This window comes from Bubalus kerabau, chromosome 3 (assembly GCF_029407905.1).
Source record: "Bubalus kerabau isolate K-KA32 ecotype Philippines breed swamp buffalo chromosome 3, PCC_UOA_SB_1v2, whole genome shotgun sequence".
Lineage (NCBI taxonomy): Eukaryota > Metazoa > Chordata > Mammalia > Artiodactyla > Bovidae > Bubalus > Bubalus kerabau.
The window spans coordinates 95,892,833-95,918,218 of record NC_073626.1 but is presented as its reverse complement, the minus strand read 5'-3'; the positions used below and the strand labels follow the sequence as shown (position 1 = coordinate 95,918,218).

General features: G+C 36.4%; 1 protein-coding gene across 9 annotated transcripts in view; it reads left to right on the top strand.

Moving 5' to 3' along the window:
* GALNT13 (polypeptide N-acetylgalactosaminyltransferase 13) overlaps positions 1–25,386 on the top strand; it is a 952,843-nt gene that overhangs the window by 354,600 nt on the left and 572,857 nt on the right. For all 9 annotated transcript variants that reach the window (XM_055572535.1, XM_055572540.1, XM_055572532.1 and 6 more), the window contains one exon: positions 7,415–7,660. In XM_055572535.1, coding sequence (XP_055428510.1) covers positions 7,519–7,660 — 142 coding nt within the window. In that variant the 5' untranslated portion in view covers positions 7,415–7,518. The remainder of the gene's footprint in view (positions 1–7,414; positions 7,661–25,386) is intronic.

The window sequence follows — 25,386 nt, the reverse complement described above, 5'->3', positions numbered from 1 at the left end:
CCATAACAAAGTATGACAGACTGGGTGACTTAAACAACAGAAATTTATTTTCCAACAGATTTCAGAAGTCCAAATCAGTGTGTCAGTAGAGTTAGTTTCATTATGAAGCCTCTCTCTGTGGTGTGCAGATGGTTGCCTTCTCTGTCTTCACATGGCCTTTTTCTGTGTTTGTGTCCTAATAACGTCTTCTCATATGGATACCAGTCATATTGGATGAGGGCTCCTTTGTATGACCTTATTTTAACTTAATTACCTTTCCAAAGGATCTATCCTCCAATATAGTCACATTCTAAAATACTGGGGGTTAAGACTTCACATATGAATCTTCTTGAGGAGGGAGGCACACAATTCCACACATAACAACAATGCTGGAGTTTTAAAATTTAAATATATTTTTGAGGTGAGAGAGGGCATATGTAAAATGTGTAATCTGGTTTTCATAGAGTTAATTATTTAAGAAAAAGAGACAAATGATAAACAAACATTTTCAAAAATACATTTAAAAAATATGTTAGGAGAGTATTAATAGGTACCAAGAGTAAAATCAAGTGAGCTAAGGAAATATGGAGTGATTAAATTGTGTGCTCTTTATGGGTTGATAGGAAAGCTCTCCGTGATTTGACTAGAAAGTAAGATTTGAAGGAAGTTAGAGCAGGAAGCCACGACTGTATCAGTGGATAGAGAACACAGCATATGCACAGCCCCGGGGCAAGATAGTCATTGGTATGTGTGAGGAATAAGCCATGAGACCCAAGTGACTGGTATGGAGAACAACGGTAGGAAATGAGATCAGAAAGGTAGTATCTGATGCAGTTGGACTATAATTTCTTTACTTAATAAAATTTTGAGTAAATCAAGGAATCATGCAATAGGGACATAAACATTTTGGTTTCACATTTAAAAAATGAAATATAATTTACATAGAGAGATGCACAGATCCTAAGTGTACAGTTCAATGAGTTTTAACAACTGTAAAATCCTGTGTAACTCATATTCCATCAGCAACTACATCTGTTAAATATATGTCTAATAAGTAAATATAAAATATATTTCAGTTCAGTTCAGTCGCTCAGTCGTGTCCGACTCTTCACGAACCCATGAATCACAGCACACCAGGCCTCCCTGTCCATCACCAACTCCTGGAGTTCACTCAGATTCACGTCCATCGAGTCAGTGATGCCATCCAGCCATCTCATCCTCTGTCGTCCCCTTCTCCTTCTGCCCCCAATCCCTCCCAGCATCAGAGTCTTTTCCAATGAGTCAACTCTTCACATGAGGTGGCCAAAGTACTAGAGTTTCAGCTTTAGCATCATTCCCTCCAAAGAAATCCCAGGGCTGATCTCCTTCAGAATGGACTGGTTGGATCTCCTTGCAGCCCAAGGGACTCTCAAGAGTCTTCTCCAACACCACAGTTCAAAAGCATCAATTCTTCGGCGCTCAGTTCTTAAATATATTTCAATATAATATAAATATTAATATATTTGTAAATACTGAACATATCTGTGCTACTCATCCTGACTCCTGACCTCCTGAACACACACATACTGAATGTACACTGCTTCTCTAAGGATTAGGGAAGAGAATGCTCATTCATTTTTTATTGTTCTTTCAATGCTATTCATGATGACAGTAACTATTACTGTTCAGTTCAGTTCAGTCGCTCAGTCATGTCCAACCCATCGCAACCCCATGAATCACAGCACGCTAGGCCTCCCTGTCCATCACCAACTCCCAGAGTTCACCCAAACTCATGTCCATTGAGTCCGTGATGCCATCCAACCATCTCATCCTCCATAGTCCCTGTCTCCTCCTGCCCTCAATCTTTCCCAGCATCAGGGTCTTTTCAAATGAGTCAGCTCTTCGCATCAGGTGGCTGAAGGATTAGAGTTTCAGCTTCAACATCAGTCCTTCCAGTGAACACCCAGGACTGATCTCCTTTAGGATGGACTGGTTGGATCTCCTTGCAGTCCAAGGGACTCTCAAGAGTCTTCTCCAACCCCACAGGTCAAAAGCATCAATTCTTCAGTGCTCAGCTTTCTTTACAGTCCAACTCTCACATCCATACATGACTACCGGAAAAACCATAGCCTTGACTAGATGGACCTTTGTTAGCAAAGTAATGTCTCTGCTTTTCAATATGATGTCTAGGTTGGTCATAACTTTCCTTCCAAGGAATAAACGTCTTTTAATTTCATGGCTGCAATCACCATCTGCAGTGATTTTGGAGCTCCCCAAAATAAAGTCTGACACTGTTTCCACTGTTTCCCCATCTATTTGCCATGAAGTGATGGGACCAGATGACATGATCTTCATTTTCTGAATGTTGAGCTTTAAGTCAACTTTATCACTCTCCACTTTCACTTTCATCAAGAGGCTCTTTAGTTCTTTTTCACTTTCTGCCATAAGAGTGGTGTCATCTGCATATCTGAGGTTGTTGATATTTCTCCCATCAATCTTGATTCCAGCTTGTGCTTCTTCCAGCCCAGCGTTTCTCATAATGTACTCTGCATATAAGTTAAATAAGCAGGGTAACAATGTACAGCCTTGATGTACTCCTTTTCCTATTTGGAACCAGTCTGTTGTTCCATGTACAGTTCTAACTGTTGCTTCCTGGCCTGCATACAGGTTTCTCAAGAGGCACTATTGTGCCTCAAGTACTGTTATTACTATTAACAATTGCTATTACTACTATATATTGAACTCCTCCTATGTGTCAGGTACCATTATAAGAACTTTGTATGTAGTAACTAATTAGATACTCAGAGCCTTATGAGGTAGCTATAAGAAATATACATTTGGTTATTCAGATGACCATAATACATTTCTCAGCTATATTTTGGGGCTTCCCCAGTGGCTCAGTGGTAAAGAATCTGCCTGCATTGCAAGAGATGTGGGTTTGATCCCTAGGTTGGGAAGATCCCTGTAGAAGGAAATGGCAACCCACTCCAGCACTCTTGCCTGGGAAATCCCATGGACAGAGGAGTCTGGAATGCAGTCCATGGGGTCTATGAAAAGTAAGATATGACTGAGTAAACAACTACTGTTCATATTTAGTGAATATAAAAAGGCATAGAACATTTAGGTAACTTGAATTAAGCTATACAATAAGTGAGTGTGGAACTCAGATTCAGATTATGGCATCATAACTCAGCAGGTCTTATGCTTGGTTTCCTACTAATAGTCAAATTTTATGTTATGAATATGTGAAGTTTCTTTAAAGGCAAGTGAGGGCATTTTTCTCATTTTTTCCCCACTATTTTTCCATATAAGGCATTCATTTAACATTATCATTGGCTGTTTCTTTGTCTCTTACTGTATCTTTCCTTGTGGCATGGTTTTTATGGTTTACAGTGTTTTTTTTTACAGTGCACTGTTTGATTTAGGCTATAGGTAGGTTCCCCTAGTCCACCTGAATTTTAGATTTTCATTTATGTGAAGACCAGTCTTTTTGTCAATAAGAACTGCAATTAATTCAGGGTAATTTTTTCAAAGCTTACTCACTATAATTTTTAGTCATTAAACCAAAATGCATAATTGTCCAGTCATCAGCTCCCAGAAGTTCCTGCCTAACTACTTAAAACATTTAAAGTGTGTTGGTAGTCAGAATGTTCTGGAAGCACTGCCAAAAGTTTTCCATGAGCTTCATTCATCCTTTGGGAACCTCATAAGATAGATTGAATATATTTGCAGCAATTATGTAGTTTTCTACAAAAGAAAACATTTGACTAGAGATAAAAATGTATCTAACAGCAACTGAAGTAGACACCCACCCCAACCCAGGTAAGTGATAACCTTATAAAAAAAAAAAAAAAAAGTCTTTCTTATTTTAAAAACATACTTACCAAACTTCTAAGCATTACTTAGATCTTATTTTTTTTTATATTTGAAATCCTTTTTTATAGAATAGTAAAATTGGTGTATGTTTTCAAATAAAAATTCTGTAATATCTCAAAGTCTATGGCTAATACGATTATTTAGTGGACAAGAAAAAAAAAAGAAAAAACAATATGATTAGCAAGATGATACTTGATAGCTGTCTAACTCCTGATTTTTTTCCTATCTAGAGAAATATTTTAAAGAGGGGAATACTGTGTTCAAAACTTTGAAACAATTAGAAAAGGATAGAAGAGCCTGTAGTTGATGCAATGTTAGCCATGTTCCACATTGATTTGGCAAGCCAGAACTTGGATTTGGCTTGAGAAACAGAGTAGTGTTTGTAAATAAATAGGGTCTTACTGGAATAGAACTGTAATACAGATGCTGATTCTCTTAGATAAACTTGGGACACCAATTGTGCTTATGTTGGTTAGTGTTAGCCCAAGCTGGAATCAAGATTGCCGGGAGAAATATGAATAACCTCAGATATGCAGATGACACCACCCTTATGGCAGAAAGTGTAGAGGAACTAAGAAGCCTCTTGATGAAAGTGAAAAAGAGTGAAAAATTTGGCTTAAAACTCAACATTCAGAAAACAAAGATCATGGCATCTGGTCCCATCACTTCATGGGATATAGATGGGGAAACAGTGGAAACAGTGTCAGACTTTATTTTTTGGGGGCTCCAAAATCACTGCAGATGGTGACTGCAGCCATGAAATTAAAAGACGCTTACTCCTTGGAAGGAAAGTTATGACCAACCTAGATAGCATATTCCAAAGCAGAGACATTACTTTGCCAACAAAGGTTTGTCTAGTCAAGGCTATGGTTTTTCCTGTGGTCATGTATGGATATGAGAGTTGGACTGTGAAGAAGGCTGAGTGCCAAAGAATTGATGCTTTTGACCTGTGGTGTTGGAGAAGACTCTTGAGAGCCCCTTGGACTGCAAGGAGATCCAACCAGTCCATTCTGAAGGCGATCAGCCCTGGGATTTCTTTGGAAGGAATGATGCTAAAGCTGAAACTCTAGTACTTTGGCCACCTCATGTGAAGAGTTGACTCATTGGAAAAGACTCTGATGCTGGGAGGGATTGGGGGCAGGAGGAGAAGGGGACGACAGAGGATGAGATGGCTGGATGGCATCACCGACTCGATGGACGTGAGTCTGGGTGAACTCTGGGAGTTGGTGATGGACAGGCAGGCCAGGCGTGCTGCGATTCATGGGGTCGCAAAGAGTCGGACATGACTGAGCGAATGATCTGATCTGATCTGTTCTGATCTGATATATAAGGAAACATTGTTTCATAAATTAAAATATTTAAAGAGCAACTTAGTTTTATCACATAATATAGTAAAGTTAGAGTTTTCTCAGTGTTAATATCTTGATATATAGACCTAGCATGTATGAAATTACAATAATTTGAATAATGCTTGAAGTGATAATAAGATGTGATTTTCACTTTCTATTATGGTTAAAGTTTAAATTAAATTCTCAATAACCTCAACTATTAGGCTCTTAGTAGGAAATGACTTATCTTAGACATTTTAATATTTAATATTAAGTGATTTCACATTTTGTATTATAATATTCTTTATATTTCTTTAAAAAAAAGTTCTCATACTTTATCTTGCTTAAGTATCACAATTTTGTGAGGTAGATGGGGAAGGAAATATAAGTAAAGAAAATGAAGCACAGAGAGGCAAAATGTTTACTTAAATTCATAATTCCATTTTATGATAGCCAGTCATGGTTCTTTTTATGTCTTTTATTATAGATCTTTATATAAAAGATCTTATAATACATAGATCTTATATAACATATAGAGTTTTGTAGTATGGGATGTTTTATTTTAAGGTTTTCCTTCTAATTCTGGGAATGGGCATTTAGCTACCATCAGTGTAATATATACTTTTACACAGGGCTCTTTACAATAAACTAAAGGAACCTGCTCCATCTTATGTCCAAAGAAAGACAGAAAATTAAATAGGTTGAATTGTTTCAAATCTCATATTCAGTGACATATACATAAAGTAACAGGAAATATATATGTGGGAATCCTTTCCTTGTTGTCAGGTTTAGAGGCTGAGTTCCAATGTTTACTTGTAATTTTTACAGAAAAATGAAGTTAAAATGAAACAAAATAATTAACATGCTGTTTTTCAAGAAAAACAACCAGTGTCAAATATCATGCATTCCTTAGGTTTGTATATGTTCTATTTTTAAAAAATATTTGTTGAATAAATGTAAATTTTATATAGATGTTGAAAGTAGGCTCTGTTATACTAATTTTTTAAATTGTAACCTTATGTAAGCTTTGAATTGTTCCTACTCTGATCAGATTGTGATGGACAATAGCATTTGTGTTGCTTTATGATGCAAGGTCAGCTGCCATTAATTTAAACAACTTCTACCTCAGCAAATTGTACTTTGATGTTTTTATTTTGAGACAAGCATTTCTGAGATAGTCCAAGTATCTTTGTATTTAATAGCTGTTCTCCTCAAATATCTGTCAAAATTGTTACTTATCTTATTCACATAAATAAATTTATGTTTCAGTTTCTATTATTTTAATGTGGCCAATGATATGAGACTATTTTTGTGTTGATATAATTATTCTATAGATAGAAATAACAAGGTAGTTATTATTGTTCTATATAGTATAAATAAAACAAATAAGTATATGTTATTAATTCCACACTTATTTTAAGTATCTCTTAATAATTGCACACATGTCTTTGTTATGCCTTTAGAATTCTTGCTCTGGTTATTTTCTTTTAAATCACTTTACATTTAATGTATTATTCACTGATAATTTTATGAATGTGTGCTAACCATTCTCAAATGCAAATCTGTAGTGGTTATTTTCTATGCAGATCAGATGGGTTTTTAAGGATAAATAACTGATGACATTTCAATTAATTGCCTTTTTGTCAAATATTTTTTAAGATGTCTTAATACTAATGACTGTATTCTGCAATAAGGTTTACAAGCATTATAATTTTTGGTCCTCATAGCAAATCTTTATTTTTGACACTGTTAGTTTCATTTTATAGATGAGAAAACTGAGGTTTACAAAGTCTCCCCTATGTAGGAAGTGAATAAGTCCAGGTCTATCTGTGTAAAGACCAGCTCTTAGCCATTGCAATATATAATAACTAAGGATGATTCTAGTTCAGCAAAATTGGCTCCTTACAAGTGCTGATTCATGGTAAATTCAGAGCTGCACTATTTTATAACCTAGTGCTTTGCAGAATATGGTGATAGAACTTTAAGCAAAAGGCAATACAACATGAAGAAAGCAAGTGGTTCCCAGGGGCCCAGCAAAATAGTGGCAGATCTAGGATTAATTGTTTCAATTTAAGCCCCTTGGCTTGCTTACAACTCTCATTTATTTGGACTTTTAATTCTGAACTTGAAGGCCAAATGCTGATATATATGAAAGCATTAAATAGTCATATGTTTCGTGTTATATCACATTTATGCAAAATAAACTGTGAGACAATTATTTTTTCTTCTTCCTTTTTTTTCCCCAAATACAGTGGGATGCATCCTGCTTTTATCCGGGAGTTCACCTCTGTGGCTTGGATTTGTCACAGCCGTGTCTGTCTTTGATCTCTGTGTTAACTAGAAATCAAGGGAAGACATGAGGAGGTTTGTGTACTGCAAGGTGGTTCTAGCCACTTCACTGATGTGGGTTCTCGTTGATGTCTTCTTACTCCTGTACTTCAGTGAATGTAACAAATGTGATGACAAGAAGGAGAGGTCCCTGCTACCTGCACTCAGGGGTAAGTACTTATGAAGCAGACGTTTCTTTTATGCAGATAAGAATGGTGGTGACTCATGATAAAACATGACATTTCAAAATAAGAGTTCAGTTTATTGACTTATTTGGCAGGACTGTTGATGTACATTTAGCCATGGGAAAGCTACCATGGGAAAGCTACTTTACTTTTCTTGGCCTCAAGTGTTTTGTTGGAAGAAATGAGGAATTACCTCACCTCTAAAGTACTTCCAATTCTAATAATTCCAACATTTTGTGACTGTAGTGAGCATTAAAATTGGACAGAATTTTAAATTTAGGCTTTCAGAAGCATAAGCCTTTAGAGATCGAGAACATAATGTAAAAAAGGAAAACTACTGAAGTGAGATGGTGAGGAAAGTAGCAAAATGAGACTACATTACAGCCCTCAAAACTTCCAAAAGCAATAAAAGAAGGACACTTTTTAAAAAGCAAAACATGTTGGTGGCTAGATTTAACTTGTGGGCTATCAGCTTGCCACCCTATCTTAAAGGCAAAAGATAATTTTAAGTGTATTAAAAACTCATTTTCACTCAATATTCCCTCTTAAGGAACCAGTGTCAGTGACTAGATAAGCATGAATGCTCAAGAAACATAATAATGTATATAAATGGTGGTTTATTAAATATAGTGATTCATTTCCTAAAGATATTTCTTGTAATTTTTCTATGTTTTCTTTTGGCTTAAATGTCATTAATTTATTTCTGAAATATTCCTAGTGAATGAGTGCTTCTAAAGTACTTGAGCATGCTTGAAATTAGTTTTAGTTATTGTTTTATTCAGTTGCTAAGTCATGTTTGACTCTTTACAACCCCATGAACTGCAGCATACCAAGCTTCCCTGTCCTTCACTATCCCCCTGAGTTTGCTCAAACTCATGTTCATTGAGTAAGTGAAGCCATCCAACCATCTCATCCTCTGTTGCCCCTTTCTCCTCTTGCCCTACGTCTTTTGCAACATCAGGCTCTTTTCCAATGAGTTGGCTCTTCCTATCAGTTGGCCAAAGTTTTGGAGCCTCAGCTTCAACATCAGTTCTTCCAATGAATATTCAGGGTTGATTTTCTTTAGGACTGACACCTTTGATCTCCTTGCTGTCCAAGGGACTCTCAAGAATTTCCTCCAGTACCACAGTTCAAAAGCATCAATTCTTGGACACTCAGCCTTCTTTATGGTTCAACTCTTACATCCGTATATGACTACTAGAAAAACCATAGCTTTGACTCTACAGACCTTTATTGGCAAAGTGATGTCTCTGCTTTTTAATACACTGTCTAGGTTTGTCATAGAATTTCCTCCAAGGAGCAAGCATCTTTTCATTTCCTGGCTGTAGTCACCGTCTACAGTGATTTTGGAGCCCACAAAAATAAAATCTGCCACTGTTTCCAATTTTCCCCCATCTTTTAGCCATGAAGTAATAGGACTGGTTGCCATAATCTTCATTTTTTGAATATTGAGTTTTAAGCCAGCTTTATCACTCTATTTCACCTTCATTAAGAGGCTTTTTAGTTCCTCTTCACTTTCTGCCATTAAGGTGGTGTCATCTGCATATCTGAGATTGTAGATATTCTTCCATCTTGATTCCAGCTTGTGAGTCATCTGTGCTGGCATATTACATGATGTGAAAATTGTGAAAATGAAATTGTTAGTCATTTAGTCGAGTCCAGCACTTTGCGATCCCATGGACTATAGCCTGCCAGGCTCCTTTGTCCATGGGATTCTCCAGGCAAGAGTAATGGAGTGGATTACCTTTTCCTTCTTTGGAGGATATTCCCAATCCAGGGATCAAGTCCAGATCTCCTGCATTGCGGGCAGATTCTTTACCATCTGAACCATTAGGGAAGTAAGAGTACTATAAGAAAAAAGTTGCAAGACTGGAATGGGTTGCCGTTTCCTTCTCCAGGGGATCTTCCCAAACTGGTGATTGGACCTACAACTCCTGCATTGGCAGGTGGATTCTTTACCACTGAGCCACCTGGGAAACCCCTTCACATGATGTACTCTGTATTTAGGTTAAATTGTCAGGGTAAAAATATACAGCTTTGATGTACTCCTTTCCCAGTTTTGAACCACTCCATTGTTCCATGTCCAGTTTTAATTGTTGCTTCTTGACCTGCATATAGGTTTCTCAGGAGACAGATAAAGTGGTCTGGTTTTCCTGCCTCCTTAATTTTCCAGTTTGTTATGCACATAGTCAAAGCCCTTAGTGTAGTCAATGAAGCAGAAGTAGATAATTTTATTCTCCTTTAATTTTTTTCTTAACATTTTTTAACACTTTTTTCTTAAAATCTAGTTTATATTAATTCCTTACTTAGCAAAAGTTTTCTTTATAAGCATGACAAAAGGTAAACTTTGAAGCCCAGTTGATATATTTGTACCTTTTGGAAAAGTGAATCAAATTTACTGACTTGAGGTTTCCATTCATTTAATGAATGTATTCTGCTTCTAATATATAGATATTTTTGAGGTTATTCATTAATCAAAATATTCTAAGAAAGAGAATTTCACTGATAATATCTGACTGTATAAGTAGGAAAATTCAGAAAAGCATTTCTAAAAATTAATTTTTTGTTGAGTGATTTTGTTGGACATCTTTAGTTTACTTTGTAATTATACTCTGGTCCAGCTGGAGAAATTATGATTATCTTCTTTTCAAAATGAGTCTAATTCTTTCAGTAGAGTTTCTGACTAGCACAAAAATTGAGAGAAAGTAATATGAAAGTGACTGAGCCTAGACCCATTTAGTTTATATACATTTTTTATGCTCTTTTATTAGAATTATTCAAAGAGGAAAACTTTATGAGTCCATCAGTTTTTGATAAATGAGCATGGGGATTGATTTGCTGATCTTTGGTTAAAATCACAGAATAAATCAGCCTTCTCTGCTTCTTCGTTAGAACTGGTTGAGCTGCTGCTTGGCTGAAAGTGGAAATGTGATTTGATGGATCACATCAGTTTAGTATGATCACTTGGTCATTTGTTGAATGGAGACATCTAGATTGGTCACAAAAAATTTTATGATCTGATTCAGCAAAACTATGACAGCCTTTTCTGGAAGTACCTAAAGAGCAGTTTTGCTGATTTAAGTTCTTAATGTTCAGTTTCAAATCTCAAAATGTAAAATTTGATGATGCAAGGCAGAAATAGTAATTTTTCCTTGTACTTAAAATGTAAAATTAAACTATATTCTCTTTACTTTTAATACTTCTTTAATGTTATACATTAATATTTGTCTTGAAAATGTGAAAATTAGGCTTTATAGTTTTAATTTCATCTTCTATTGTTACTCATTATTTCAGAATATTACTTTATTTGGGAACTCATATGTGTATTTAAAATATTTTATTTACATGTAGATGATATTGTACAAAGTGCACTTGGCTGGAATTTTCAGGTTCTAGATATGTTAAAAACAGGATTTTTTGACCAAAAATGTTGATATTTCTGGACGTTTTTGTCTGCATTATTAAAATAAAGGCTTTGGACTAGGTAGTTTCTAAGATGTCTTCTAGTTCTAAATTTTAAACCACTTGTAAATACCCAATATTAGCAAACACTCTGAATTAATTTTTGAGATACGTTCATTCATTTACCAAATCATTAATTATTTAAGTGCTTCTCAAGTTAAGTGTTGTACATGTTAAACTTACACAAAGTTGTGTGTCAATTATATCTCAGTTATAAAAAAGAAGAACATAGTCTGGTAATGGGCAAAAAACAAGAAGCAATCCCGAGTATCAGCACCTCAGACTTCATAGGGGGCATAACAAGATAGATCACCCCATGGTTAAAAACCCAGCTTTATTGATTAACCTGGTCCTCAAGTCCTCCCCTGTGAATTATTAATAGCTGTGTGACTTTTAGCAAATTCCTTAACAAAATCTTGGTGTTCCATTTAAGATGAGAACCGTAAAGTCAATAAATCTTATTTCACAGAGCTGCCTTGAGAATTAAACATGATGATGTGCTAAGCCTCTCAGTGGAGTGGTAGCTCATGCTGACCCTTTATCAGTGTCTGCTAAACATTGTGAAAGTCATTAAAGGTCTGAATGAGACTCCACCAGACTCTGCTGTCCAGGCTGAGTCAGGTCCACAGCACGGGGCAGTTATTCTGGGTATAGCCCCCCAAAAGGAAGTAACTCTTCAAGAAAAATTATGGACTATGAGCTAAGACCTGGAGGTACAAGGGAAACAAGGTCACTGTTATCATGCAGCTTATTTGTTGTTGTTGTTGTTGTAGTTCCGTCACTAAGTCATGTCTGACTCTTTGTGACCTCATGGACTGTAGCATGCCAGACTCCTCTGTCCTCCTCTATCCCCCAGAGTTTGCTCAAATTTATGTCCATTGAGTCAGTGATGCTATCTAACCATCTCATCCTCTGCTGCCCTCATCTTCTTTGCCTTCAGTCTTTCCCAGCATCAGGGTCTTTTCCAACAAGTTGGCTCTTTGCATCAGGTGGCCAAAGTATTAAAACTTCAGCATCAGTCCTTCCAATGAGTATTCAGGGTTGATTTCCTTTAGGATCGACTGGCTTGATTTCCTTGCCCTCCATGGACCCTCAAGAGTCTTCTCCAGCACATAGTTAATACTAAAAATTTCTTTCTCTCTCTGTCTTTTTCAGTAAAAATGTAATTTAGAAATGATTACAAAGCACAGAGAGTATTAGGATGAGGAAGAACAATGCTCTGAGTAGAGCATCTAAGGTATTAGAAATGGATCTCGGCTACTAGCTAAAACTTCTTAAAAGACTGTGGTGCTTAAACTGAGGTCTAAAAGATAAAAGTAGAAAGTAAATAGTTAAAGAAGAAAACACTAATTTTTATGGAATTATAAAGATAATGGAATACCCAAGATACTTCTGAAGGGAAAAAATACAGAGATCTTACAAAATTTGAGTAATCAGGACTGTAGTATTTGCACAAAGGGTGGCCCAATGCCTGGAGGAACAGAATAGAGACCCTAGAAGTACACTCACATGTTTGGAACATTCAATATGTGACAGAGGAAGCACTGCAAATCAGTAGGGGAGAGAAGAGCTCTTCAGTAAATACAGTGAAAATCGTGGTAATATGCATGGAAAATAGATGAAACTGGATGCTTCACTCATGTCATAAACCAAGATACACTTTGGAAGTATTAGTGGCACAAGAAGACTTTACTTTTAGAAGAAAATAAAATAGGCATTTTTAGGACTCTGAATTAAGGAACAATTCTGAAATACTATACAACATCATTGACCATAAAAGATACTATTGATAAATTTGACTATATTAAAATTCAGGAAGTTGGTTCACTTGCATATATCTTAAAGAAAGTAAAAAGAGATTACAAACTGTAGAAGATGTTCAAAGAACATGTAGCTGAAAGATTATTGTCAAATATATATAAATAACTCCTATTAATAGTAAGGAAAGACCACATAGTCCAACAGGAAAAAAATGGGCAGGAAATAAGCATAAATACACATTTCTAGGAAAAAAAGAAACACATATAACAAAAAATAAAGTTATGATAAAATACTGAACATTGATTGTGAGAGGGAAATGCAGATCAAGACTACAATGATACATACATTCAACTGGCAAAAATTAAAAAGGCTGCTAATACCAATTGTTAGAGGTGATGTATCTTCACATCTTTTAATAGTAACTTCAGATAATGGTTTGACATTGCTGCCAATATCTGAAAATTCATGAATGAACCAGAATCCATAGTCATATACTTATAAAAATCTTTCGACATAAGCAAATATCTTACAGTGCTACTGTTCATAACAATAAAAGTTGAAAATAATCTATAGGCCAGTTAATGCAAAATCTGATGAATGAATAGATGTATGGAATGTAAGAGAATAATATATTTTAGTCAAAATGAATGAACTATAGCAATTTGCACCAATATGAATTAATCATGATAATACAATAGTAAATTAAGTATAGAAGTTATATCTTTCAGAGATGATATACAGCATGGTACAGTTTGATAAGTTAAAATCAACTTAGTTTTCCAGATGCATACTTAGAACTGTATAGAGATGCATCAAGACTTCATATAAAGCAAGTAAAGTTAACTGTGATCAGAAGATTGTCGGATGTTGATTGTCATGTGTCGGGGCAACAGGTGCATGAGGTGGGAGTATTTTGACTGTATATGGGGCATTCCTAGGGTCCGAGGTGTGTTTTGGATGTGGGTTTGATGTGTCTGTAATATAGACAACTAAAGTGAGTGAATAAAAACCATTGAATGGATTTGAAAGAAAGGGGAAGCCACTGACTGAGCTTAGAATACTGCAGACATGATTAGCTCTGTGTTGTGGAAAGTTCATGTGTGGACTAGACCAGGGAATAGACAACTGTACAGGGAGGTGGGGTAGGCAGTGGTGGTGGCCTTCCGTGAGTTCTGTGTGGGAAGTAAGGCCTGCTTAGAGCACAGTAGTGCCAGGGAGATGTGACAGAAGTGGGTGAAATAAAGAGGTATTTGAGATACAGGATTAAGAGACCTGGGTGCTTGACAGACTCCGGTGGGTGGAGGAGATGGAAATGTCAAGGACACATTTCAAGTTTCTTGCAGGACATTATTTGATCCAGTTTCTTGATAGGTGAGATGTAGGAGGAGTTGAGGTAGCTACTGAGTCTATTTTGTATGTGCTGAGGTTGAGACATGTGTCAGGCAACTGAATGGAATTGTTCAGTAGGAAGTTGACTACATTAATAAACTCTAAATACCAGACTTAAAACCATCATTTTTTTTTCCTAAGGTGGATTACATTCTTTTTCTTCCTTATTAAATGGAGTATATGGAATAGAATTCAATCTTTGCTTCTGAGTCAGCACTGTCATTTTATATATCAAATATTGAGTGATGCTATAAAAATGATTATTTTGAGGGACTTCCTGGGAGCACAAAGACTTGTTCTAATTTTAGCTACAGGGCCATGAATCCTTTTCCTATTTTCTAAAGGAGTACCTTTGGGTGACATAATTTCTTGTTAGGGAAGTATAACTCTTTTATGCCACTCTGGGGCTACCTAGAGCTAAAATGCACTGAAGGATATTTCTGACTCCTAACTGGTGTGGAATACTAAGTGATGCTGCTCCAGAGTTGGAAGAGTTAGAATAGCTATTTGAGAGAGTAGATATTTAAAAGACCAATGTTGCTGCAGTACACCTACAAATGCTTTGGGAAAATTTGAGGTTACGTGGCCAGTCTGCATGGTCTCTGTCTTCTAGCTCCTTCACTAAGAGCCCATGTCCTTAGGCAAGTTAATTTGTCTCTCTGGGCCTCAGTCACCAGGTGTAAAATAAAATGAATATGAATCATGGTTTTCATTCACGAAAACATGTTCTTCAGTTGTATCTGACTCTCTGTGACCCCGTGGAGCCTGCCAGGCTCCTCTGTCCATGGGATTCTCCAGGCAAGAATACTGGAGTGGGTTGCCATTTCCTTTTCCAGAAGATCTTCCCGACCCAGAGATTGAACCTGGGTCTCCTGCTTTGCAGGCAGATTCTTTACCATCTGAGCCACCGGGGAAGCCCTGGTTTACATGCTCATTTCCAAATGAAAGATTATGTTTCTAGCTATTTTTTCTCAATAAAAGTATGGAAAATGAACTATTTTGTTCAGTCCATGGAAAATGTATTGTCTGCTAGAAGAAGTGGTGATGTGGAAGTGACATGGGGAGAGAGCCGCTTAGCAACCCCAGGACAGCCTTCTCATCACAGAGGACAAAGGGATATAAAATTATGATATTCAAGAAAGGAAGGAACCTCCTATTCTTTACCTGATCCTGAATATTGAACATATTACACATACTTAGGAAATGAAATAAAACTTACCTTCAAAAAAAGGGAGATGAAAGAATATTTAAGAAAGACTTGTTGCTGGTATATAAACAAAGGTAAGTATATTAGCCAACAATAATAAAAATAAGTCTAAACTATGATTATTCTAAATTATGCATATGTGTTAGCTTAATTATCACACAAAAAATGTGGCGACATTTTTCTTCTTTTACGAGGCAGAGTGAGTGTATAAGGAAATCACTTCCATGTTTTTCTTTTACTCATGTGCACAATATTTCTAACACCAGACGTGTTGACTTTTCCCCAAACAATTCTCTGCAACACCGACTTGGTGTTCTACAAGTCTGACACTGTCTACCTTGACTGAGCATCAGACCCCACAAGTTAAGGACTCAGTCCCACAAGGCTGCCACCACTTCAGACACCAATTTAAGATCCCATCTCGTCCTCAGTACTTCTCACCAACCAGCTATAAATTGGTACATCCATTGAGTTTGATAATTTGCTAGAATGCCTCCCAGAACTTAGGGAAACGCTTATTTACATTCACCAGCTTATTATAAAAGTTATAATAAAGCCAGATGAAGACTTTTGCAGGTCGAGGTCCAGAAAGGCACCAAGTGCAGGAGCTTCTGTGTCCTTGGAATTGGGATATGTGACCTTCCTGTCATGAAGATGTGTTGAACATCGTAGGAACTCTCTGAATCCCATACTTCTCAGATTCTTATGGAGGTTCCATCATATAGATATGTTCAGTATCAGCTCAGTCTCCAGCCTGTCTCTCCTTCTTGGAAAATGGGAGGTGGAACTGAATGTTTCAAGTGTCTAATCATGCCTTGGTCTTTCTGATGACAAGCCCCATCTCAGAGCTATCCAGGAGCCCAAACTGAATCATCTCATTTGAACAAAAGATGCTCCTATTACCCGGGAAATTCCAAGAGATCTAGGGGCTTCATATCAGGAACCAGGATCAAAGACCAAATATCAGATGCTTCTAGTGTATAACTTAGGAAATTATAAGGGTTAGAGTAACTCTGAGCCAGGAATTGGTGGTAGAGACCAATGCCTGTATCTTCTATTGTTTCACAGTGTGGTCAAGAGGAAGTGCCAGAATTTTAACAACCAATAGAACAGAATTTGGTTATTGTAGTATAAGTTCAGTAAAGGACTTTGTTATCACTTAATGCCAGTTTTCATTGGAATTCAAGTGCCATGCTTTCACTCAGATACCAATATGGAGCACAGAGTCTGAAAATTTGAGTTGAGGGTTTTGTCTTCGCTCTCAGAGGCATCCTAGACTTGACCAAATCTCCCTGGCTAGTAGTATATATAAATCACAGTCAGGAAAATATTTCCTAGGTACCCTTCTTGTTTCAGATCATTTATGAAACAATATTGCCATATCTGGCATTTTAAGGTTTTGCAAAGTTACTTTCATGCCCTTGTGTCCCCCAAGACCTCCTTGCTGCTGCTCTGAATTGGGGAGAATCAAGAAAATTAATGGAATTGTTGACTGCAATCTTAATTCCATCCCTCCATGTTTCCCTTTAGCTCTACCTGGGAGACTCCCTGGTCTCTTCTCATAAATCTGGGGATACAGGTAGCCTTGCAGGATCTTAGTTGTTGGACCAGGAATGGAACCCCAGCCCTGGCAATGAAAGCACCTAATTCTAATCACTGGACCACCAGGGAATTCCCTCTTTTGTTTCTTTCTAAGTGATCTCTTCATAACACTAACATCTTGCCTTGTACTCATTTACTAAATGGAAAATGCTTGTTGACCTTGTTTGATTAATCTTTAGTGCTTTAAGGGAGAATTCTCTGTGTAGGTGTGAGAGGAAACTGAAAAGTAGTGAATTAAAGTGTTAAAACTAACATCACTTTTTTCTTGTTTTTTAAAAACATGGCTTCACCTTTAATGGGGGAGGGTAGAAGAGTGTAAGTGATTACAATGTATTGGAATTGTCCTGAATAAATTTTGATGACTACTGGGACTTTCAGGTGATAATATTTATAGTATACAAAAGGTAGGACATACAGGCTCAGTCAACTTGGAATAGGACATATATATGTCCCAGGTAATTTTCAATTGAGTTTATAAATAGTATTCAAAAATTAATAGACTTTATAAAATTTTGACCTTTGATGTTTGCTTTTGCCTTCCATGGTTTTATTCACAATTCACTCTGATCCCTTCTATAATCCAGACAGACACATCAGTGTCAAGAAGAAAAATACATTGTAATAATGAACAATTGTGAGGTTTACTGTGGCAGCTACTTTGCATATACTGTTTCATTTAGTTCTCACAGGTGCACTGAGTGTAAATATGATTGTTGCTCTCATTTATATATAAGCCTGAGATATGAAAGGGTTAATTAATTTCCCCAAGGTCACAAAACTGACAAGTAGGAAGAAAGGGCTCTCAGCCTACTTTGTCAGACTTTTGAGCTCAGATTTTAAACCACAATGTTATGCTGTGTCCCTGACTCAAGTGCCTAGACCTCTTTAAGGCAAAATAATCATATCATTTACATACTATTTATAAAGTAATTACAAATATTGGAATATTTCTGGAGGACAAAGAAGGAGGTGGCCACTGACCTTGGGTAATAATATGTCTTATTTAATTATAACTTAGGAGAATAGTATGCTGGCAAACTTACCTGTCTGAAAGGTAGGCTTTCAGACTTTAGCAATTTTGCATTTGTTGAGTTGTTACAGTATACTTATTAATTTAGGTTGCAGTTTTCCTTAGCAGTTTCCTTTGGAGCCAAGCCTCTTAGGTCTTACAAAGAACGATTAAAAGTTGTGAACAGTAGTGAAGCACTATTTTTTCTCAAAATTTTAACAAGAATGATTGAGATAATCTTTCATCCATTTATTTGTTAAAAGTACTGGTGTAGGAACTATGAAATATACAAAGCTTAATCAAATAGAACATCTGTCTTGAAGAATCACACAGTCTACTGGAGACATGGCATGTACATAAATAACTACATTACAAAGTAGGAAATGGTAACTGCTATAAGAGAGATACCAAGTAAATTGCTGTGAGAGGCCCCAAAGTATATTAATTATGTGGACATGTGTAAATTGGGAGGGAGTGGGTATCAGGGGAAATAAATTATCAGGAGAAGGCTATTGGCTTCCTCAAAATGAGGATATAAGAAATCAGTGAGTTGGTTGATTGGGGAAGAATCAGACATAAAGAGGATTTACAGATTTTAGGTTGAAAGTTAAGATAAAGAGAGATTTTAAAGGACTTTAAGTGCTGGGGAAATGAATTTTAATTCTCTTCTCTAGGAAATGGGAAACTGTTGAAGGTTTCTGGAGAAGGAAAGATGTGTTTAGCATGAGATGGAGTTCAGAAGGAGAATGCAGTGTTGCTTACTACATGTGCAAGATAACACTAAGATGTTTTCGGCCACTAAAGTTTTATTCATTAATTAAAACCATTTAAATTAGATGGCAATTAAAACCAATTGAATATTAAGTCATTTAAATTCTTCATTCTGAAAATTAATTGGTAAAAACAATAAAGTTTTCTGTTTTGTAAAGTCAAGTTCAAAACAGTTTGAAGAAGTAAATACTCATATCTTATTAGTGTGAAATAAGATGAGCCAATTCACTCAACACACAATTTGAAGGCTTGATTTGTGTCCGAGCTGGAGATAGGAAGGTAAGAATCACTCTTATTTTAGAATGAAATCTCAGCATATAAATACTGTGCTATCAGGAGGAGATAAAATATACAAAGTAAAGAGAAATACCTCAGTAAGACAATACTTATCTTTTGAGGGCAAGCTCTAATTTTCAATTTCATAAAGATTAGAGTTGATTGAATAGAAAATGAAGGACAAGGCTTATTACCAAATAGTCCATCAATAAAATGGAAATGGACACATTTTTATCTCTACCCATTGGAAATCATGGGCACTAAAGGGCTGTGTTGAGGCAAAGACAGCTGCACATTGTATATGCTCAATTAATAACTGTTGAATGAATAAAACAATTAATACATGATCAGTGTGGCAGATTCTGTTTTCATAATAGACTATCCAGTATAGGTAGATGATTAAGAATCTTGAAACAACTGTATTATCATGGCAAACATATTTTTATTGTTACTCCTTCCACATAGAGTCCAAACTTTGTCTTTTATCTTTCATTTTCTCATAAAATTTGATCTCAAACACTAGCAAAGTAATGCTCAAAATTCTCCAAGTCAGGCTTCAACAGTACATGAACCATGAACTTTTAAATGTTTAAGCTGGCTTTACAAAAGGCAGAGGAACCAGAGATCAGATTGACAACATCTGTTAGATCATCAAAAAAGCAAGAGAGTTCCAGAAAAACATCTATGTCTGCTTTATTGACTATGCCAAAGCTGTTAATTGTGTTCAGTTTAGTTCAGTTGCTCAGCCGTGTCCGACTGTTTGTGACCCCATGAACCACAGCACGCCAGGCCTCCCTGTTCATCACCAACTCCCGGATTTTAGACAAACCCATGTCCATTGAGTCACTGATGCCATCCAGCCATCTCATTCTCCATAGTCCCCGTCTCCTGCCTTCAATCTTTCCCAACATCAGAGTCTTTTCACATGAGTCAGCTCTTAGCATCAGGTGGCCAAAATATTGGACTTTCAGCTTCAGCATCATTCCTTCCAAAGAAATCCCAGGGCTGATCTCCTTCAGGATGGATTGATTGGATCTCCTTGCAGTCCAAGGGACTCTCAAGAGTCTTCTCCAACACCACAGTTCAAAAGCATCAGTTCTTCGATGCTCAGCTTTCTTTATACTCCAACTCTTACATCCATACATGACTACTGGAAAAACCATAGCCTTTACTAGATGGACCTTTGTTGACAGTATAAGGTCTCTGCTTTTTAATATGCTGTCTTGGTTGGTCATAACTTTCCTTCCAAGCAGTATGAGTTTTTTAATTTCATGGCTGCAGTCACCATCTGCAGTTATTTTGGAGCCCCAAAAAATAAAGTCTGACACTGTTTCCCCATCTAGTTCCCATGAAGTGATGGGACCAGATGCCATGATCTTCGTTTTCTGAATGTTGAGCTTTAAGCCAACTTTTTCACTCTCCACTTTCACTTTCATCAAGAGGCTTTTTAGTTCCTCTTCACTTTCTGCCATAAGGGTGGTGTCACCTGCCTATCTGAGGCTACTGATATTTCTCCCAGCAATCTTGATTCCAGCTTGTGCTTCTTCCAGCCCAGTGTTTCTCATGATGTACTCTGCACAGAAGTTAAATAAGCAGGGTGACAATATACAGCCTTGATGTACTCCTTTTCCTATTTGGAACCAGTCTGTTGTTCCATGTCCAGTTCTAATTGTTGCTTCCTGACCTGCATATAGGTTTCTCAAGAGGCAGGTCGGGTGGTCTGGTGTTCCTATCTCTTTCAAAATTTTCCACAGTTTATTGTGATCCACACAGTCAAAGGCTTTGGCATAGTCAATAAAGCAGAAATAGATGTTTTTCTGGAACTCTCTTGCTTTTTCCATGATCCAGCAGATGTTGGGATTTTGATCTCTGGTTCCTCTGCCTTTTCTAAAACCAGCTTGAACATCTGGAAGTTCACGGTTCATGTATTGCTGAAGCCTGGCTTGGAGAATTTTGAGTATTACTTTCCTAGCGTGTGAGATGAGTGCAATTGTGCGGTAGTTTGAGCATGCTTTGGCATTGCTTTTCTTTGAGATTTTGAACTGACCTTTTCCAGTTTTGTGGCCACTGCTGAGTTTTGCAAATTTGCTGGCATATTGAGTGCAGCACTTTCACAGCATCATCTTTCAGGATTTGAAATAGCTCAACTAGAATTCCATCAGCTCAACTAGCTTTGTTCGTAGCAATGCTTCCTAAGGCCCACTTGACTTCACATTCCACGATGTCTGGCTCTAGGTGAGTGATCACACCATCATGATTATATGGGTCATGAAGATCTTTTTTGTATTGTTCTTCTGTGTATTCTTGCCACCTCTTCTTAATATCTTCTTCTTCTGTTAGGTCCATACCATTTCTGTCCTTTATTGAGCCCATCTTTGTATGAAATATTGTTTGACTGTGTGGATCACCACAAACTGTGGAAAATTCTTCAAGTGATGGGAATACCAGACCACCTGACCTACCTCCTGAGAAATCTGTATGTAGGTCATGAAGCAACGGTTAGAACTGAACATGGAACAACAGACTGCTTCCAAATTGGGAAATGAGTACGTCAAGGCTGTATATTGTCACCCTGCTTATTTAACTTATATGCACAGTGCATCGTGAGAAATGCTAGGCTGGATGAAGCACAAACTACAATCAAGATTGCCAGGAGAAATTTAAGATATGCATATAATACCACACTTATGGCAGAAAGCAAAGAAGAACTAAAGAGTCTCTTGATGAAAGTGAAAGAGGAGAATGAAAATTTGGCTTAAAACTCAACATTCAGAAAACTAACATCATGGCATCTCGTCCCATCACTTCATGGCAAATAGGTGGGGAAACAATGGAAACAGTGTCAGACTTTATTTTCTTGGGCCAAAAATCACTGCAGATGGTGACTGCAGCCATGAAATTAAAGATGCTTGCTCCTTGGAAGGAAAGTTATGACCAACCTATACAGCATATTAAAAAGCAGAGACATTACTTTGCTAACAAAGGTCCATCTAATCAAAGCTATGGTTTTTCCAGTAGTCATGTATGGATGTGAGATTTGAACTTTACAGAAAGCTGAGCACCGAAGAATTGATGCTTTTGAACAGTGGTGTTGGAGAAGACTTTTGAGAGTCCCTTGAACTGCAAGGAGATCCAACCTAAAGGAAATGAGTGCTGAATATTCATTGGAGGACTGATGCTGAGGACTGCAACTCCAATACTTGGGCCACCTGATGTGAAGAGAGACTCATTTGAAAAGACCCTGATGCTGGGAAAGATTTGAGGTGGGAAGAGAAAAGCCCAACAGAGGATGAGATGGTTGGATGGCATCACTGACTCAATGGGCATCAGTTTGAGTAAACTCCGGGAGTTGGTGATGGACAGAGAAGCTTGGGCTGCTGCAGTCCATGGGGTTGTAGAGTTGGACATGACTGAGCGATTGATCTGAAAATTTTATTTACAATTCAAATTGGCAAATACGTAACCAAAGGACTCTTTCCCTTCTGAATCTGTCTTCCATTGCACTGTTACACACTGTCTCTGCAATATAGGGCATGTTAGGACACTGCCTGTTGACACGTAGTAATGCTGTCATTTAATTGAGCTCTTATGGAGCAGACAGATCATTAGGATATGAACAAATACAAGGAGGACCCAAAGGAACATTTATGAAGTTAGACTGAAGAATATTGAAAAAGATGCAAGTGTGTTGTAGATTTTATTCGTCTATGAAAGAAGATAGGGAAGATGATAATGATGGAAAATTAATAAAAGAAAGTCATGCTGAACAGTTTTAAAAGTGAAATAATCTAATAAAAAAAGAAAATTACCAAGAATAAAGTGATGGAGTTGTAGAAGAGGACCCATGGTTAGTCAGTAAGTTAGGCTCTATATAAATATATCTTTGGGAATGACTGAGGATATTAGTTAGATAATTTAATGAATGTTATTTCTCAATAAATTTTGTTGAGTTGTAACATTAATGTTCCCTTTTAACTGTGCAATTTTGCTGAGTTTGACAAATGAATCTCAGGGTTCAACCTCACAAGGATGATCCCCTCTAAAATATCCGGTATCCCCCCAGGCAGTCCAATCCCTCTAATCTAGCCCCAGGCAACTACTGATTGATGTTTTGTGACTGTTGATTTTGCCTATTGCAGAAAATGTGATGGATGGCTATGCGTTCTTGTGTGTCTGGTTACTTTTGCTCAGCATATGGGTATTGAAATTAATCCATGCTCTTGACTGTATCAGAGGTTTTATTGCTGAGCAGTATTCTGTTGTATGTATTTACTACAGTTTATCTTTTCACCTGTTGATGGATATTTGCATTCTTTCCAGGGTGGTTGTGAGTAACGTTGCTACATTTGTACATAAGTCTTTGTTTACATATGTGGACATATGTTTTTACAACTCTTGGGCAAACATCAAGAAGTGGTAGTGCTCAGTCATATACTAAGTGTGTTTTAATTTTGTAAGATCCTGCCAAAATGTTTTCCCAAGTTGCTAGACTATTTGGTATTCCCATCAGTAACATAGGAGAGATTTAGTTACTCACATCCTGGACCACACTTTCTAGTCAGTGTAATTTTAGCCATTTTCATAAGTTTGTAATGATTTCTGATGATGGTTTTAATTTGCATGTCATGGTAACCAATGATAGTGAGTATTTTTTCATAGTTGTTGTTTTTTTTTTTTTTTTTTGCCATCCTTCTTTTATAAAGTATTAGTCATATTCTTTTGGCTATTTTGTAATATAGTTGTTTATGGCTTGCCTTTTATTTATTTATTTGTATAAACATAAGTTTTAAATTCTATTCTGGGAAATACCACAGAATTAAAATGCTGGGTTGGATGGTAGGTATATATTTTTGTTGTTGTTGTAGTTTTTTTTTGTAGGTATATTTTTAACAAGAGACTACTAAACCATCTTCATAAGTAACTGCACCATTTTTTGCTTGCACTAACAATGTATTATAGTTCCAGTTGCTACTTTTATTTTTAGCACTTCCTATTTTCAGTTTTTTAATGTGACATGTTGTTTAATAGATGCAGCTAATTGCTTATCAAAGATATTTACACATGCATATGCATAGGCTTCCCAGGTGGCTCAGTGGTAAACAATCTGCCTGCTAGTGCAGGAGATGCAGGAGACATGGGTTTGATCCCTGGATCGAGAAGATCCCCTAAAGGAGGAAATGGCAACCCCCTCCAATATTCTTGCCTGGAAAACCCCATGGACAGAGGAGCCTGATGGACTACAGTCTAGGGGTTGTAAATAATTGGCTGCAACTGAGCACACATATGTGTCCTGGAAAGAAATTAAGTATTAATTCCCCTCTCCAAGATTGTTATGGCTTTATATTTGTTTAGTTAATATAGTATTATCTAGTTATTTATTTTTAATTTTATTGGAATATATTTGCTTTACAATTTTAAATGGTATCCTTCAAAGAACAGAGATTTTTTATTTTGATGAAGTCCAGTGTATCTTTTCTTCTTCTATTGTTCTTTTGGTATCCTACTTAAGAAATCTCTGCCTATGCCAAGGCCACTCTATATTTTCTCTAGAAGATTTATGGTTGCAGTTTATAAGAGTTGAGTTAATTTCTGTGTATGAGCTAAGGAGAGTCAAGGTTACATTTTCCAAAATAAAAATCCTGCCATTCCAGAAACGTTTGTTTCTTGAAGGTAAAAAAGGAGAGGGTTTTAGAAATAAGAACAATGCTTTAATATAATATTTCTTAGTATGAATCTGTAAGTTTTTCTATTGTTTACATGTATGATTTAGTTATAAATATTTGAGTTTACTTTCTAAAATTCATTGCATATTATATTGAATTGGTATAAAATTTGTTATGTAGCTTGAAAAGTATCCAAATGTTACTAAGCAAATCTTCTTTAGATATTTTGACTTAAAAGGCAAATGAAAATCTAATTTACAACATTAACATGAAAAACTTTTTTTCTGATAATAATAAATACCTATTGTAGTAACATATAAAATACAAATAAAAATAAAGAAGAAAAATAACTTGAGATGCCACCCAGAAATTTCCATATACTTATATAAAATTTACTATTTAAACTGTTATGACCAGTACATCATGAGCACTTTCTCCTGCATGAGATATTCTTTCAAAACATAGTTTTAAAGGCTGAGTAATATTTTATTTTGTGTATTTATCATAATTTCCATAATTAGCTACTTTTCATTAGTTTTCATCTATATTGCTGCTAAGTTTTTTTTTTACC